The following is a 16,235-nucleotide window of genomic DNA, read 5'->3' as shown; positions in this document are numbered from 1 at the left end:
AGCGATGCAGTACTCACACGTGCAAGCTTAGAGGAAGTAGATTGGTATGTGTGGAGCCACCTTGTCCCTGGCACTTAAACAACAAGATAGGAAAAGTATTCTGAAAGATAAGAGTTCCGTATGTAATGCGTGATAAAATTTTCCTTATTAGCTTTTATAATATCATCACTCAGGAGAAACCAGTGAAAACTTTACTTTAAATTTCCCTCTTATTTTTGAGCTGTTGTAAATCACTTTTTTCTTTTTTAGAGGCTGAAAGAATAGGTCGCTGTAGGAGGTGACCTTTTCATTATTGTGTAGGTGAGTGCTGCCTTTGGCAGGATAGTGCATGTTAATCTGTCTCAATCCCCCTTTCTACCCTGGGACGTGAGTTCATGTTATGAGTGTTCTTTCTGACAGATGATGCTAGAAGCCTCTTAAAATCAACTCTGGCAGATATTACTATCCCAGGTCCTTAAAACGTCTGTTACAGCATTTTTAACAACATCATGCTCTCCCTGTTTCTCCTAGTGCAACTTTTCCTTAAAAGGTAAAACTGTTGGCATTTAGTCAATGTTGAACTGGGATTTTGTTTAGTGTTCCAGTGTGTTTTAGTTTTAAAATATCTCTCTCTTTCTCTACTTTCTGTAGTTTTCAGTGTACTTACTATAGCCCTCAAACAGATACTACTTTGTTTTGAATCTGACCTTTGCTTCCAGTCAAATATTCTTAAGTCATTCTTGCCCTTCCTGCTACTTGGGAAATCTGAAAACTTTTTGCTGGGTTTTTTTTTTTTCATTGTGCAAATGTTGTTAGAAATCATGCTCAACTTGTGCTTTTCAGGAGAAGCCTTAAAGAGAGGAAATTTCTATATCTTGTATGAAAAGCATGTTCATGGCAGTAAAAGAGTAGTAGTGGTTTTATGCCTTCTCCAAAAAAGGAATTGGTTGTGTTTTTTTAATGATGAGTTTATTTACAAGTATAGTGTCCAGAAAACAACTGGACTTATTGTGTTAACATTGCAAAAGCTCTTCATAAGCCCTTGGGAGGCAACTTAGCTTCTGAAAGCTTAGTGGAGAATCTGTTAAATCAGCAGAAGAATACTGAATTCCTGGTTGAGATTTGAAAAATGCTTGTTTCCAAAACAGAGTATGCTGAATTATGTCTTCCACTGAAACAGCCAACCAAAAGACAGAAAAGTAGGAATAATAAACAGAGTGAAGTATAAGCCTTTGCAAAAACAAGGGAGTTTTAATGTGGAAAAATTTACAAGCTTGAATATATTATAGCATCACTCTGACTTGAAGAAACAAACTTCTAGAGAATGATATATGTAACCAAGTTTTCATCACCAGTTTACTTTGATTTAAATACTTCCAAATGTCTGAAAATACAGGCTTTTTAAAGTAGAAATTACCACTTGTTTTCTTCTCTTCGGCCCATTGATAGCAAGGTGTATGGAGAAAAAGCTCTATCCGTGCCAATGAAATGGTGCTTTATCTTCACCGCCACTGATGCTGGTGCTTTCAGAAAAGCAACCATGAAACGTTGCAGCCTGGTCCGTATGTTTTCTGTGTAGGATGTATTTAGCCACCTTATCTTCTGTTTGGGGAGCAGGACGCGATGGCATCAGTTTGTTCTCTATGCCTTCATAATGGATTGTGATTTCTTTGTCTTTTTTTTTTCCTGTTTTCAGTGATGGTTGGCTTGTAATTGCATACGTGTCTGGTAAAAATCTTGGTAAACTTGCGTGGTCAGGGATTTCCATAAAATTGAGTTGTAGGTTGGTCATGTCGTTTGGCAACAATGGTGGATGCTACGGAACATACCCTTTCCACAAGGTCCTTTTATTCCACAGAAGAATATGGAGGCTTGGTTGTTACTTAACTAACTAGTAACAGTCAGTAAACATTACTGCTCAGATTATAAAATGCCTTTCAGCACTGTTTCCTGAAAAAGTAGATTGAGATCTGTTGCTTTGATGTCCTTTCACACATACACGTGCATGTATAAACACACAGAGAGCTACCATAATTTGTACGAGCATTTAGTTGACCAAGTACCTTCTTTCAGTTTGCTTTTTTTTTTCTTTCCCCCTTCAAAGAAAGACCAAAAAATTAACTTGTTTCATCTTGGGAAAGCATTTGTACAAGGGAGGGAATATTAGACTCCCTAGATTGTGGCTGTCAGAAGAGGAGAGGACAAGAAACCTACCCAGGTAAGCAGTCCCTCAAAATTGGTAGCCCTCCTAGTAAAGTATTCCTGCTGAGGTCATGCTGCCATCAGTGAAATGGTGGTATTTGTCAGAGTAAACTTATTGCCAGATAAATTCCTTCCTTGACTGAAATAAGTTCTACCAAGAGAAATGATTCTGCCACAAATTTAAGGATGGCACATCTGTCAGCGGGTGATACAGTGCTTCTCACCTCCAGCACCTCTGCACTGGCAAAAGATTGTAACTTGGGACAGGCTTGCAACACAGTGCGAGACTAATTAAGTTAGAGACTGAAAGTAACTCTTGTGTGAAGAAATAATGGAGTGTTTTCATCTCAAAGGTGCCTTACGGATCTGATACTAAAATTAACTTGCCTGAATCTTCTTTTCTTCTTGTGGTGACTTTAAAAGATGTCTTTAATATGTTCCAGCCAATCTTCTTAGCAAAAGCTGCTTCTTGTTAGATACATAGTGAGCCTTATCAGAGGCAGTGCGTGACTATCAGAGTACATTTTTTTAAAATTCTCACAGGTTTCTTATAAATCTCTGCTAGTAAATGTTTTAATTTCGTTGTCTGCATAGTGAAAACTGGAACTGAGGGCATTTCATTATGTTACAGTGTGAGCTGTTACTAAGAAACTGAGTAATTGGGGCAATAAATACGTATCACAAGTGGAGCAATTCTGCATGTACTGAATAGCAATCTATTCTTTTGAAGAGGTTGGGTTTATTCTTAAATTTTTCATTTAATCATTAAAACTAAAGATGCTAGCCTTCAGCTGGTATGTGAGATAAAGGCATGAAATTGCTCTGTCTAGCTTCACTGTGTTGGCAACAAAAAAAATAGGTTAAATTAAAATAGCAAGATTAAAATTCTGTGTCAGACAGCTACAAGATTAGTTAATGAAAGACTGTATAACCTCATCATCGCTATCTAATGTGAACCGGTATTTGTTGACCAACGAGCTGTACTACAGCTTGTGCATACAGTCAACAGTTTCACTGCTTAGGAGTCAGTTTTAAAGATGTGCCCTGCTGTGTTTCTTTGAAGTCTTTATGTGTTTACATTTTTAATTAATTCTTATAGCTTTCTTTGTGTTACGTCAAGTATCTTTGTTCTACATCCAGGTGACAGTGATTCCTAGTGTGACAAGCAGATAAAATCCTGCTTGTGGTTTTTTTTGTGCATCTGAAGTTGGTTTGCCCCTCCAGAGTTCAGTGTCAGTCAGTAGTCTGTTTGTGTACAATTCAACATGCCTTTTATTTCTCAAGGAGCCTTGCTGATGAAGTGTTGCATTGTTTAGAAGGACAGATATGTGATTGCTCTCCAATTACTGCCTGGAGATCACAAGAGGGGGGAAAAACCAATACATCCTGGTTGAACTAAGTATTCTTTTGAGTTCAGCACCATCTCTAGTAGTCTATTCATCAACCTTAATAATGACAGGAATATTACAAATATTACATCTTTGTGGCAGAGAAACTTCTTAGCTGCAAGAAATGACTGGGGTTCCCCTCCTCTTCCCCCCCCCACCCCCCCCCCAAGACTGAGTTCATCGTGGTCTTAATTGCTGAGCAGTTGCTCTTTATTTATTAAACTGCCTTTTGCGAATAAGGGCTGTCTGAGAATCCTTGAAGTATTTGGACTGTTAGTTTAACGTGAACTTCTGTGATATAAAGAGCAGCGAGGCTATATACAGGTGAGTTTCTCTGTCACTTGAATGTCACATTCATCGATAAGCCCATTGCAAGAGGAGTTTAGCTTTGGTGTGGTAAAATGTGCAGCCCCCTTTTTATCCTGCAAGTAACTACGGTAAGTATCAACTCAGTTTTTGCTTTGAGAAGAAAATTGCTTAAATATTTCCTAGATAATATTTTTGCTGTAATTTCTATTTTCCTGAGGCATACAACCTCTAAAGCAGAGGCCTTCACAGGTGATGAAGTACCATACTTTTAATCTGTGGGTATCTGTCCTGGCAGAGATACTAACTTACTCTCCACTAGGGTTGTGAGCAGTATGCATCTTATGCTTTTAGATTCATAATGGAACGTTTTCTCTAGGGTGTTGGAATATTTTAGGTTTTTTTCAGGGAGATGCTAGCTGCATTTTTTTCTAAGAATATTGCTTGCCTTATGTATTTGTAAGACTCGAGCTGCCATTTGGTAAACTGTGAGAAAAGAGACATTCTCTCCCTCAGCACAAATCTAGAAGCACCATCTTTTAAGGCTTATTTAAAAGTGGGCAGAAGTTTGCTGTTCATCTTGGAAGGTATGTGCTAAGTATTGGACGAATGGTAAAAATATGACAATCAGCCATTACTTACTGTATCGGTTCAGCTGATACCCTTCTGCTGCAGAAACTCTAAAGCCTGACTTGTCTGTTCTCTTAAGTCTACAGTTGAGTTGTTTAGTGTTTATAAATGCAAAAGCATATATCTAGCATTCTTGGCCATGTAGAGAACAACAGTGATGTTACGGGCAATGCCTTAGAGCAAAGGTTTGAGGAGCTCTGAGTGATTTCCTCAGCAAAGGTGATGCTGAGCTGGGAGTTCACGCTTGGCACCTGGGGTAGGAGGGCTGCAGCTCTGCGCCACGTATTCTGCATTTAAGGTGTACAGTAAAACAGATGTCAGTATGAAAATAAGCAATGCCACTTTAGAGTGACTGTCTGTTATCTCGAACTGGTATAAAGTTATGTGAAGTAAAAACACATTCCTCTTCTCTAACTGTAAATACAATCGGTGATAAATATTCAGCCCATTTTCGCTATCCAAGCAGAGGTGATTGTTGCATTTCTTCTCTCTGTTCTTTTTAATTTCTCTGCTGAGTCCGCGCAGCTATAGCTGAGTTGAGGGTGCTAAAGGGAGAGTGTTTCTTCTCTTTAGGTGGCGTGTGACCTCCACTTCTGATACAATGGCAGCATGTTCTGCAGCAGATACATGGTAGGCTTTAGACTAAAGGATGCCCGGGCTGCTACAAGGAAGCATTTTACTTAATTGCAAAAGAAATCTTGTTATGACTGCAGTAAATTTGCAAAAGGGTATAAAAGCAAAGGAGAAGTTACTAGTTAATCCTCTAATTCCATTGTAGGTCTGTCAGTAGCTGGTTTAAGCCATTTACAGGACCTATAAGGGACTTCAGATCAGTTGCTCTGATAAGGGGGTCTAGTTTTCTAGCCTTTTGAAGAACTCTGTTCCAGTAATCCTCCTTTTCTTCCCCCTTCCCTTCCCTCCCCAAAGGTCATCACATTCCAGTTTTCTAGATGAAAGTATGTTACCAGAATCGTTGCACAACTCCTGTGCGAGAACAATTGGCAGGGTGGTGTCTGAAGCGGCCTTTTTTGCGTGGTCTTAAGAATGAAGCTGCATACTGCCAAGAAAGCCAGCTGCGGGAGGATTGCTGTAGTCCTGGCAGCCTTCCTCGCCCTGCAGTTGAGCAGATGTGGACCGAGCGCTGAGCTTCAGAAGATGCCTGGGCTGGGAAGGGATTGCGAAGTCTGTCTGAATGCTCCAGCACTCTTTGGGTGCAAGTGGGGTTAGCACTGTTACCCAGGCACTGCTTGGTTTGGCTTTGTGGTCCCAGAAAACATAGTAAAACTGTAGTAGTGGTTAACAGCCTGCTCCACTAGTGTGTACCAGTGGGGCTGAAATGGCAAATGTTAACACAGAGCTGAACACTGGGTGTATACTTGTTGCGTAATATTGCAAACCCTATTCAATTAGCATGTAGCATCGCTCTTTAAGTACAGGATTTTATAGTGGAATAGGAGATTAAATACGTTGAAGTGCAGAGGAGCGTGGTTGCACAGGATGCAGGGAGAAAGGAAAGTGGAGGACAAGGAACCTGCACCCGGTTCTTGTTTGATTTCTGGTGCTTTGCTTCACCATGATCACAGTTCTCTTCAGATGGTAATGACACGTGGTGGGTAGTGAAAAGACACCACTGAATATGTTTTCAAGTTCTTGGTAATATTGTTGTAGCCATAGTGACAAGTTCTTACAGTGGTAGTAATTCCATTAAATTGACTGATGGTTCCGGAGCAAAGCAAAAGCTGACAGGCTTTTAAGACCCACAAACCTGAAGAAGGCAAGTATCTTCCAAATCTGTCCGTTGTTGTAAAAGGCGATTACTGAAAGACTTGTTCATGAAAGTTGTTTACATCGCAAAGCACTCTTCAATCTATAAGGACAAATCTAGAATCATAAACTCTTTTTGCGGGAAAGAGTTTAAGGAAGACTGTGAAGCGGTTGCCAACTACAAATTAAGGTTGCTCTTTAATCTTTATGCCAAAAGACTCCCAGCAACTTGGAAAAAGGTATGAATGTGTAGAGGGAAAAACTATGCAGGTGCTGAAGTTACTTCTGCTTGAAGCACTGTGAACCCCATGCTTTATGGGACCATGGAGAGAACGTACATATGGGAGAAGCTGCATTCCTGGTCATGGGAGAGGGGCTGATCACAACAGTTGTATCCAGCTGTGTATGTTATCGTACTACTCTCATAGTGGTGAAGTCTCATGTGTATTTTAATGGGGTTGTACATCACTGACTTGAAACGTTGTCAGAAGTTGTGCATTTCTGTGTAGGAGACATGGATGCAGCTTTCTTGCTGGGTACCGTAGTAGCTTTTTTCTGCATGTAGATTGCTCTGGACACTTGTGTTTTTTATCGGTTGTCTCAATGTTAGGGATGCAAGTAGTGGCTTTTGGCCCGCTATTTGTAGTATCTTGCAGTAGGCCTGTTTATTTTGTTGGGGTTTTTATTTTTTCAGCTTCACTTTGCAGTCTAGGGTATTTAAAATAACCAAATAATTGGTCTGAAAACATAAGGGAAAACTGAGTCTCCACTAGAGGATCTGATCTGATGTGAGTTGGTTAAAAAATGAGTTCCATAAGCACAAGATGCCTTTGTGTTTTACTGAAACCTTCCTGCTTTGGGGGGAAGAGGAATTAAGCTTCTGCAGAAACTCTGGGGGAGAAAAGATTAAGAAATAATGCTGTTAATGGAGATGTCTTAAATGGCAGGGAGAGCTGTAAAAAATACCAGCTCCTACCCACTAATGATAGGCCAAGTTTTGCGAACTTAACAGGTTTCATCCTTTTTTCCTCATGCTTTGCCTTTGATGGGATTTTGCCTTTGATTACATGCTTGTGGGTGGAATGTCTGAGACTCTTGGCTACAAAAACTATATAGGTTCTTAAAATTACATTTGTTCTGGCCTGGAGCAGAGCTATGTGGGTGTTGAATGTTTCTTTGAGACCTGGTGTTCCTTTTGGTTAATCACCTTATGTTATCTACAACTTTAAAGGAAGATGATTAATATCTAGCAGCTGACTGCACAATGTGGCATAGGCATGGATCTGCACTGCTGTAGATTTAATGCTTCGGTACATGAATCATCCATTGGTGAAGGCAGTGTTTGGATAATCAGTTATCCAGAAATATACTCAGTGGACCAGAGACAAGAAATTCTAAATGTACTTATTATAGTCTCATCAGTGGCATAATGCTTTGTCTCTTAAACACATTAGATCAGAAATACATTATCGTCTGCTTAGGTGAGATGATGTGGATCTTTTTCTGGGCAGTACAGAAACAGAGCACGCTATGCTAGGCTAGAATTTAATGAACTGATAAATAGCTTGTTGCATATGTATCTGAATAGCTAGAATATTTGAATTATACTAGCTGTCTGATGTCCTGTGTACTAATTTTGACAAATGTGGCGAGGGGGGAAATCCTTACAGAATCAGCTGGATATGTGATAAATTGGCTACTGTTGCTTAGGCAGAGTGAGTTGGATTTTCAGAAGTAATCAGTTTAATTTAAACCCAGCTCATTTTAACTGAAAAAGGTTAGGGAGCAGCCACATGATCGGTTCAGCAAGCGGATCTAAAGAGGAAAGTAGTAATTTCCATTAATACCGACAAGCAGAATAAAACATGGCAAACAGCCCCAGCTGACACAGTAGGTTTCTGTTAATTACTCAAAGTGTAAGCAAACTCTTCAAGATGCAGTTACCAGTGAATTTTGAGGAAATTTTGAATCTTGTTTAAAAGCAGGTAACTGCTTTGTTTTGCCAGGTACCTCTTGATGAAAAAACTGATATGGAAAGACTAGGGAGTGCTTGGACTTGATGGTTGTGCCTATCTTAGTCCATTCAGCTACAGCCTTGTCAGAAAATGGGTGATTAGTCTTGATTACATGAGGGAGAAGAAACTCTGAATTCTAGTTTGCATTTAATTTTAACACTTCCATAAGCACAAGCGGTACATTCATAGTTTGTACTTTAGCTAGAGGTCTTGCATTGCAATTGTGCGTGTGACTTATGACTGTTGCATTCACAGTCTTGTCTTAATTTATCTTGCAGGGAGAGCTCGTGTGCAGCAGCTAGCAGAGAACACGAGATACTTCAGGAGACGACTGAAAGAGATGGGCTTTATTATCTACGGAAATGAAGATTCTCCTGTCGTGCCTCTGATGCTGTACATGCCAGCAAAAATTGGGTATGTTTAACAGGATAACTTCTCATCCATCTTCTTTAAAGCTAGATTAGTACAAGAATATTAAGACTTTTCTAAGTATAAGAAAAGACTGGTTTGATTTTTTGCTTTTATGATCGTTACTGAGTCTTACGAAACGTGGAAGCTTCCCATAAGCGATCTTGAGAAAATCAAGGCTTTTAGCTTGGGTCAGCAAAAAAGCACTTCAGGGAAGCAATTTTAAGACTACCTGTCATGTTTTAAAAGTTGGGTGTGGGGTTTACCTGTGAAGTGTATGTATGTGCTAAAGAGAAGCTGAAATTGAATGGAAACTGACATTAAAAGTCACTGGAGGAATGTTTCAACCAGTTTCTGGGTCAGAAGCAGCCAACATTCCCATAGATGAACTCTGAAAATTATTAAAAAAAAAAAAAAAAGCAGGGGGGCAAGACATGATGGGACACAACAACCTGTATTTGATGAATCCCACGTTTTTTTAAGAGGTCTGTACTTAATAGCTCAGATATTGTTATTGTAAATACTAATAGAACAACTTGGCTTTGATAACTGCTTTTCAGTGCAGTGCTCAACCAAACACTTTCAAATTTGGAGCACGTAGCTTCATTTTAAGCCATACCAAGCATCTCTAGGGCTATTACAGCTCAGTTAGGCTTCAGCCTAGCTAAGCACTGTGTTTCTGCGAGGGAACAAATATCACCTAACTCTCTGCATGAAGCCAGATAGTCTTCCTCCACCCTTCTCAGTATAACCAAATTTATTTAAGAGCCTGGAACCTTCATGGGTGCTGTACAGTCTGCAGTGTGCGCCATCACACACACAGAGACATACTGTTTCTACCACCCACCTTCTCTACCAGTCAGTAAATTCTGTTCCCTGAAAACGTTCATGGAAATGTTTATTAGCTGAGCAGTTGGGCCAGTAACTTACTTAAAAACGAGCAAGAACACAGAACTCTGAGAGTTGGCCTTTAGGATCTGCATCTGGTCTACTTCATCCTTTCTTTGTCTCTTGAAGTCTGTTTCTAAAATAGTTTGAGAGTACTAAATAGATACAAAATGAAGTGTTTCAGGATGCACCTATTTGTAAGGAGCCATAGGTGTAGCAGAAGTCAAAGGCAGAAAACTTTAAAACCTAATAAAAGGATGTTATTTTTACACATCCTTATCCTTGCTAATTCTCAAGATAAGGTCAGCTCAGAAAGGATTAGCCATGGCCTGTGGCCTGTAGAAACACCCGCAGCTGCACTACCATCCTGGAAAGGATCTAGATCTTTGTGCTTCATTGCATAAGTCACAGCCACTAATTTCTTTATTCCCCATGAAAATTTGTTTTCTTGAAGATACTGTGTGACAATCGTATAAGCTTTTTGCACCTTCCTTAAAAATATCTGGTGTCGGATTAAATGCTTTCAGTTTGTGGCAATTCAGTGGTTCCCATGATAGGCATTTTAAAAGTGTGACATTCTGTGACCCCATCGTGTACTTTAATTGAATTAAATTGGTGAAAACAAACCATCCTGAAACTGCAGAAGCATCTGCTTTGGGGGATTGCAGCATGGAGGGTTCCTTTATAGTCAAACTTCTGAGCCAAAATCCCTGTTTCCTATTGGAAAGATTTCCAGGCTTAGGTTACAAATCCATTTAGGTACAGCCTGCTAAAAGACCGGCCTCTGGCACATACAATTCTTCAGGTTTGTTAGAACTTAATACAGTGAAGTCTTTTGAGGAGGACCACCTTGGGACTGAATTTAAAAAAGGCTTTTGTGAACAGGTGTTCTGCTTCTAAAAGAAAGCACTGGAAGCTCCAAACTGTGGTCTTACAGGCTTGCTTTAAACAAATGCTGTATGGTTAACACGCTGAGACCTTCATGCTGCTGCTGCTTTGCTGCCACTGGTATCGTGCTGACAGTCTTTCTTGTTCTCTCTGGCAGTGCGTTTGGGCGTGAGATGCTGAAGCGGAACATCGGTGTTGTGGTTGTGGGTTTCCCTGCCACCCCCATCATCGAGTCCAGAGCCAGGTTCTGTTTGTCTGCAGCTCATACCAAAGAGATGCTTGATACAGTAAGTGTCTCATCTTGTCTTCCTTTTGCTCATGCCTTTTGTCAACAGATAAAACAATTGTCTATTTTTTTTTTTGTAGACTGGTTCAATGTTTGGTACACAAACTGGTTGAACCTAATGTTCAAAGCCTTGTGTAGTAGAGCTGGCAATGACTCCATCTCTCTTTCCTTGCTTCAACAATGTGGAACGGCTGCCTACAGTAAATCCCAGGGACTTTCTTTTCCTGTTTTAAGTTACGCGAGGGAGACGGTCTCATTCCTTTGAGACAGTGCTTTTTTCTCCCTCTCTCTTAAGAAGCTCTAACTTCCACTGAGTCTTTTAGAAAGCAAAAATTCTGCTACTTCTGACCCTAGATGCAAAAGGTTGGGGGGCGGGGGAAGCCTGGGAACCTCCAAAGCATCTATATTCTTCTCAAAAGCAAGTGCAAACCTCAGCACGTGATTACCAGTGAGAATTTTTGTTCCGAAGATTACTTTTCCAGTTCTTGTTTACAGCTTCAGAGCTCTTTATCTTAAATGAGCCTGTCCCAAACAAGTCTGTGGCACCTGCAGTGCCTTTGAGTCCTGCCTGCGTTAAGCATGTTCCAGCGGGAATGGAGGTCCCCGCTAAGGAGGCCTGCATCACAATTAGGAGATGCTGCCTTAAAAATTAAGGATGGAAGTTCGTCTGTGACTTACATGGTTATATGAATAAGCCTGACTATCCTTAGTACATCTTAGTGTAGTAACAACATTAATTTTTGAGTCTTCTGAATAGTCTGCTTAGAAATGTACCTGGGCTGGCTTAGGCTCTGTCAAATTTCTCCGTTGTATTTTTTCCCCACTTTGCTGTTCTGTAACTCAGAACCTGAGCTAGGTTGAGTCATGCCCTTGGACTTCAGGAGAGTAGATTCTGTCCTGTTCAGAGAGCTGCCTGAAAGAATTCCATAGGATACAGTCCCAAAGAGAGGTCGTGTCCAGGACAGCTGGTTGATTTTCCCCCTACCATGAAAAATGGTCCATCCTGACTCACAGGAGAGAAAATGTAGTGGGAAGCCTGCGCAGATGAACAAACCAACAAAACCATAAAATGGAAGCATATAAGAGGTGCAAGCAGAGATGGGTGACTATGGGAAAATCACATTGCCGGGGGGAATTAGAGAAAACTGGGATCTAACAGAAGCGTAGTATTACAGAAAACTTTCTAGGGTCAAATACAGTTATTGCTTTCAGGATGGCTGGCACGCACGACATCTACTTTACCACAGCTCCCTAGGCAGAACACCCTGCCATCTCAGCACTGTTACAGGAGTAACAGAGGGCAGAGCAGAGTGGAGACCCTGCAGCCGGGCTCTGCTCCCTGCAGGAATGGGAACTTGGTGGTACCACGCAGCTGATAAGCTGCTTAGTGGTTGTCACACGAAGAATCTGAGATGTCTGGTGCTGAACCAACTACTGTGGCAAAATGACCTTCCTCAGATGAAATAATCTCATGGTAATACCAACGCACACCTCCATCCCAAAGTTACCTGCCTCCAAGGTACTACGACCCCTTGCTGGGCACGGGATACCAGTCAGCAACAGCAATGTATATGCCTAGAGCCACTCGAGCTCTGCCTAAATGTAAAGAAAATAAATCTGAAGGGGGGCATCTGTGCACAGTTAGGTCAAGCTGACCCACTCTTTAAAGTTGTTATAAATGAAGGGACTTCTAATCAAGGGAGTCAGCCTTGGGGAGGATGAGAAACAAAGAACAGATCATGAAAAGAACGCCATTATCTAAGTTACACAGAAAGAAGCCTTCAAGTGAAGAAAGTTCTGGCTATGAGAGGAGACAGGCTGATAAAGTGTTGCAATCCACTGACATCAACAGAAAATTAGTTGAAAATAAGACAGATAATTGCAGTAGTGGGAGATGGCGACCTCCAACTCAAACAGCCCCCTCAAAAGAGGGCAGACCCTGCTTGAGGAGCACGCGTAGTTAGTAGAGAGCTTCAGCAGTGCTGAGGATGCGTACTGATTCGCACTAGAAGCGAGAAACTTGTAACCAGTCCTGGGTATGATAAATGAATATGCAATGTAATGTACTATGAAGTGTAAGAAGTGGACGGATGAGGGGAGAGGTTAGGGAAGACTCCATCGTAACTTCTGGGGTCAGTCGACAGGCTGAACCTGTCTTCTCCCCCATAGGGGCGCCTGTTGGGTAAGATCTTTATTCTATGACTAACTCACGCTGTCTGCTAATAGGTATATTGTTTTAAGCTTGCTTGCAGTCAGTGTATTATCACCAGCAATCATCAAACCTTATTCCATCACAAACTTGCATTTTATAATAAAAATCTTCAGCTGCAGTTGTAAGTCTCCAGAGACTGGAGTAGTTGTATCAAATATAAAGGGTTTGAGGAAACCCCCGCCTTCTTAATGTGACAGCAGCGGTGCGTGCAATTTGGTGGTGTGTGTGTTTAGCGTCATTCTGTATCAGTTAAACACCCTGCCATGTATCTGTGGTGCTGTACTTGCTGCTTCTGAGTTTTCTGCCTTGTAAGACCTGAGAGAGTCTGCCCTGACACTCCAACAGCATGCTTACAGAGTTCCTTCCCAGCTACTTGTCCTACTACTCTTCCTATAATTATCCTGATTCCATTTTTTCTGTACCAGTTAAAAATTCTGAACGAGCATGTCTAGAGAAGGCCCTCCTCTTCCTTTTGCTCCGTGTGAAATCAGTGGTGTCACAGTCTTGGCTCAGAGCGTGGTAATAGAACTGAGTGCATTGACAGAAATGAGGGAGCAGTAACTTCTGGCCAGGTGGACGTGAGGGGATGAATGGGAAGGAGGTGGGAGGAAGGAAAAGAAAGAAAACTGAAGTCTCTGAAATATATTACTGCAAACTGAGCTATAACTGAAACCATGCAAATTTGATGTGCTGACACTACCTAAGTAATCATCCAGTCTTGCTGTTGGTTAGATTCTTGGTCTCTCTCAGTGACTAGCCAGCGACTTTACCATAACAAGCTGCTTTTGCAGGGTCTATATAAGTGCTATACTTGCTCTCTTCCAAACCCAATCTGTAACTTTTATTACTCAGCTTAAAAAAGCTCTTTTCCTGTCAATTCACTTACAAGTCTTCCTGCTTTCCAGAAAAAGTTTCAAGTGTCATGCATTTAACTCTAAAGACTCATTTCTAGTGTACCTCTGTAGGTGCTAAATGCTCTGAATTGAGGAAATGCTTGTTTAATAGACTAGGGCTTCTCTGCTGCCTAAGAAAATTAATCCAGGACAAAACGAGGTGTGAATTTTGAAGTGAATGAAGGACTCCTGATTTAGCTCAGTATGTGGAGGCTTTGTTCCAAGTTAGTGTAATCCACTTTAAGGTTCAAAAGGTTCAAAACAGCTGCATGCTCTGAACCCGGGACATTGGCAAGAGGAGTTAATAAGGAGCAAGTCTTTGTGTCAGTGACTTTGTGTCGTGTTTTCTTGTGATGCAGTGAAAGGGGATTGATTTCAGGCAGCTAATCATTAAGGCAGCCCTCGGATCTGAGCCCTCTGCTGAACTGTGGCAACATTATCCTGGAGGAAAAAGAACTGAAATGAATAGGCATGGTGAGAACTGGCAGAGAGCTTCTTCAAGTCTGTGACAGAGAATAGAGCTTGGTAGCCCATCTGTGTGTGCATGGATGCTAACTAGGGCTGTTACGGCATTTTTTCCTCAACAAAATTTATCCAGGTTTGGAGCAAGGGGAAGAGAAGCTTGTCTTGTAAATGCTGATATTAGTAATGCTTCCTTGTTCTTATTAAATAAACCCACATGATGGGGAGCAGTTCTCAGTTACAATTTTAACCGTTTTATGTAAATAAAACTTCCTTGCCTGAAAATATTTGGCTCAGGATCAGAGTGAAGTCCCTCATAACCTGCATCCCTGTGGGCTGATGCTTTCTTTTCAGTGATGAAAAATATATTACACTCTCCTGAAGTCAGAGTTCACCAGTGCCGTTTCCTTTGTAGTCTTTGCTGGTCACATGGTCCTTTTTGTTTTAAATTAATAAAATCCTAAATCTGCATTCAAGAATAACAGTTAACAGACTCTTTCAACAGAAATTCAACCTTAAATTGTTTCCATATGGGATCTGTACTTAAAGCTCTGGCAAACTGTGCCCATGCTTTTGTTTTGTTTTGTTTTTACCAAGGTCCAACTTCTGGGTTTGTCGTTCCCCCAGGTTTTAGAGTGGAGAGGTTTTTGCTGCCAGATATAACAAGCATGAGGGGCCATTGTTTAAAGAACAAAAACTTGAAGTATCTGTCCAGGAAGGAAAAGCATGTAGGGATATTAACCCCCGTCTGCCAGCTATTCTCAAGAGACAGGCATTTGACCCAGAACATATTAAAAATGGAACACTAATGTTGAATTAGCGGCGTTCTGAAGGAATGCTGAATGCACCTATCTGAATAAATCTACAATTCAAGGGAGTGCAGAATGCCAACCGTGGAGTTCAAAAACCACATGAGACTTGGAAGTCGTCTTCTGAACTCATTTCTTTGTCACTTGCCAGTATAAGATAATTACTATCACGTACTGTTGCAGACTTGTCTGCAGCAACGGATTTATTTTGTACCTTGCTTCAGGAGTCATCTGTAGAGAAATGAATTGAAGTTTAGGGTTTGGCTTTTAACAAACCCTGTTGTGAACCAGTGACTTATCAAAGAGATTGCAACATGAAATATGATTAACTGAGCCGGGACTTTCCTCGTTTCTTGTGCTAGCAGATGTTTGATCTCTGGTATACTTCATAACATTTGCACTCAGGCCAGAACGGTGAAAGGTTTTTTTAGCTCCCTAGCTGTGTTCTGGGCCATCAGTTGCCTGAGAGTTGCCTTTGTGGCAACCTGAGTCAGTGGGACTTGCTTTCTAGGGAGAAAATGCTGGGGATCCTACCCAGAGTAACTTTTTTTTTCATTCCGTGGAGCGGCTGGCAACAATCTCCCATGCAGTATTGTTTACGATACAGAGCTTGCATCTCTCATTGTATATGGACGATGCAAATTAACCAAATATAGATACAATAAATGCATCGATAGAACTTATTAGCACAACGTTGCAGTTTGCCTTTTGCTGCCTTTCAATTTAAAAAATAGAGTAGATCAGAGATGGTACACTAACACGCATGTTTTCATACTGAGTGATACATCAAGAGGAGTCAAACCTCCATGTACTACTTCATTTTTCTCTGCTTCAGCTTTATTACCACCAGGAAGTGAAGAACATTGTTCTCAGGTTTTTATGTCTGTGGATAGTTGTGGCTTTTTTGGGGATGACTGTGAAATTTGAGTTAGTATTGCTGGATATTATGATCCTGCCTTGGAAGTGGAGTAGTCAAGTGGGTGCGGAGGCACTCTCTGTTAAGTGACCAGTGCTGCTCACTTGGTCCTGAGACTTCTGAGTGGCAAAATCAAAACCAAATCCTATGTACCTCTGAAACTACTTGAGTAAAATGGCTGTCAGAGTA

At 41.0% G+C, this 16,235-nt stretch overlaps 1 protein-coding gene across 1 annotated transcript in view; it reads left to right on the top strand.

The window, feature by feature from the left end:
- Positions 1-16,235, top strand: part of SPTLC2 (serine palmitoyltransferase long chain base subunit 2) — a 78,875-nt gene that overhangs the window by 56,349 nt on the left and 6,291 nt on the right. The window contains exons 10-11 of the mRNA XM_040600777.1: positions 8,563-8,698; positions 10,626-10,755. Of these exons, the coding sequence (XP_040456711.1) occupies positions 8,563-8,698; positions 10,626-10,755 (266 nt within the window). The remainder of the gene's footprint in view (positions 1-8,562; positions 8,699-10,625; positions 10,756-16,235) is intronic.

Source organism: Falco naumanni, chromosome 7, assembly GCF_017639655.2.
Source record: "Falco naumanni isolate bFalNau1 chromosome 7, bFalNau1.pat, whole genome shotgun sequence".
Taxonomy (NCBI): Eukaryota; Metazoa; Chordata; class Aves; order Falconiformes; family Falconidae; genus Falco; species Falco naumanni.
The sequence above is the reverse complement of the archived record's forward strand: the minus strand, read 5'-3'. Positions and strand labels throughout refer to the sequence as shown.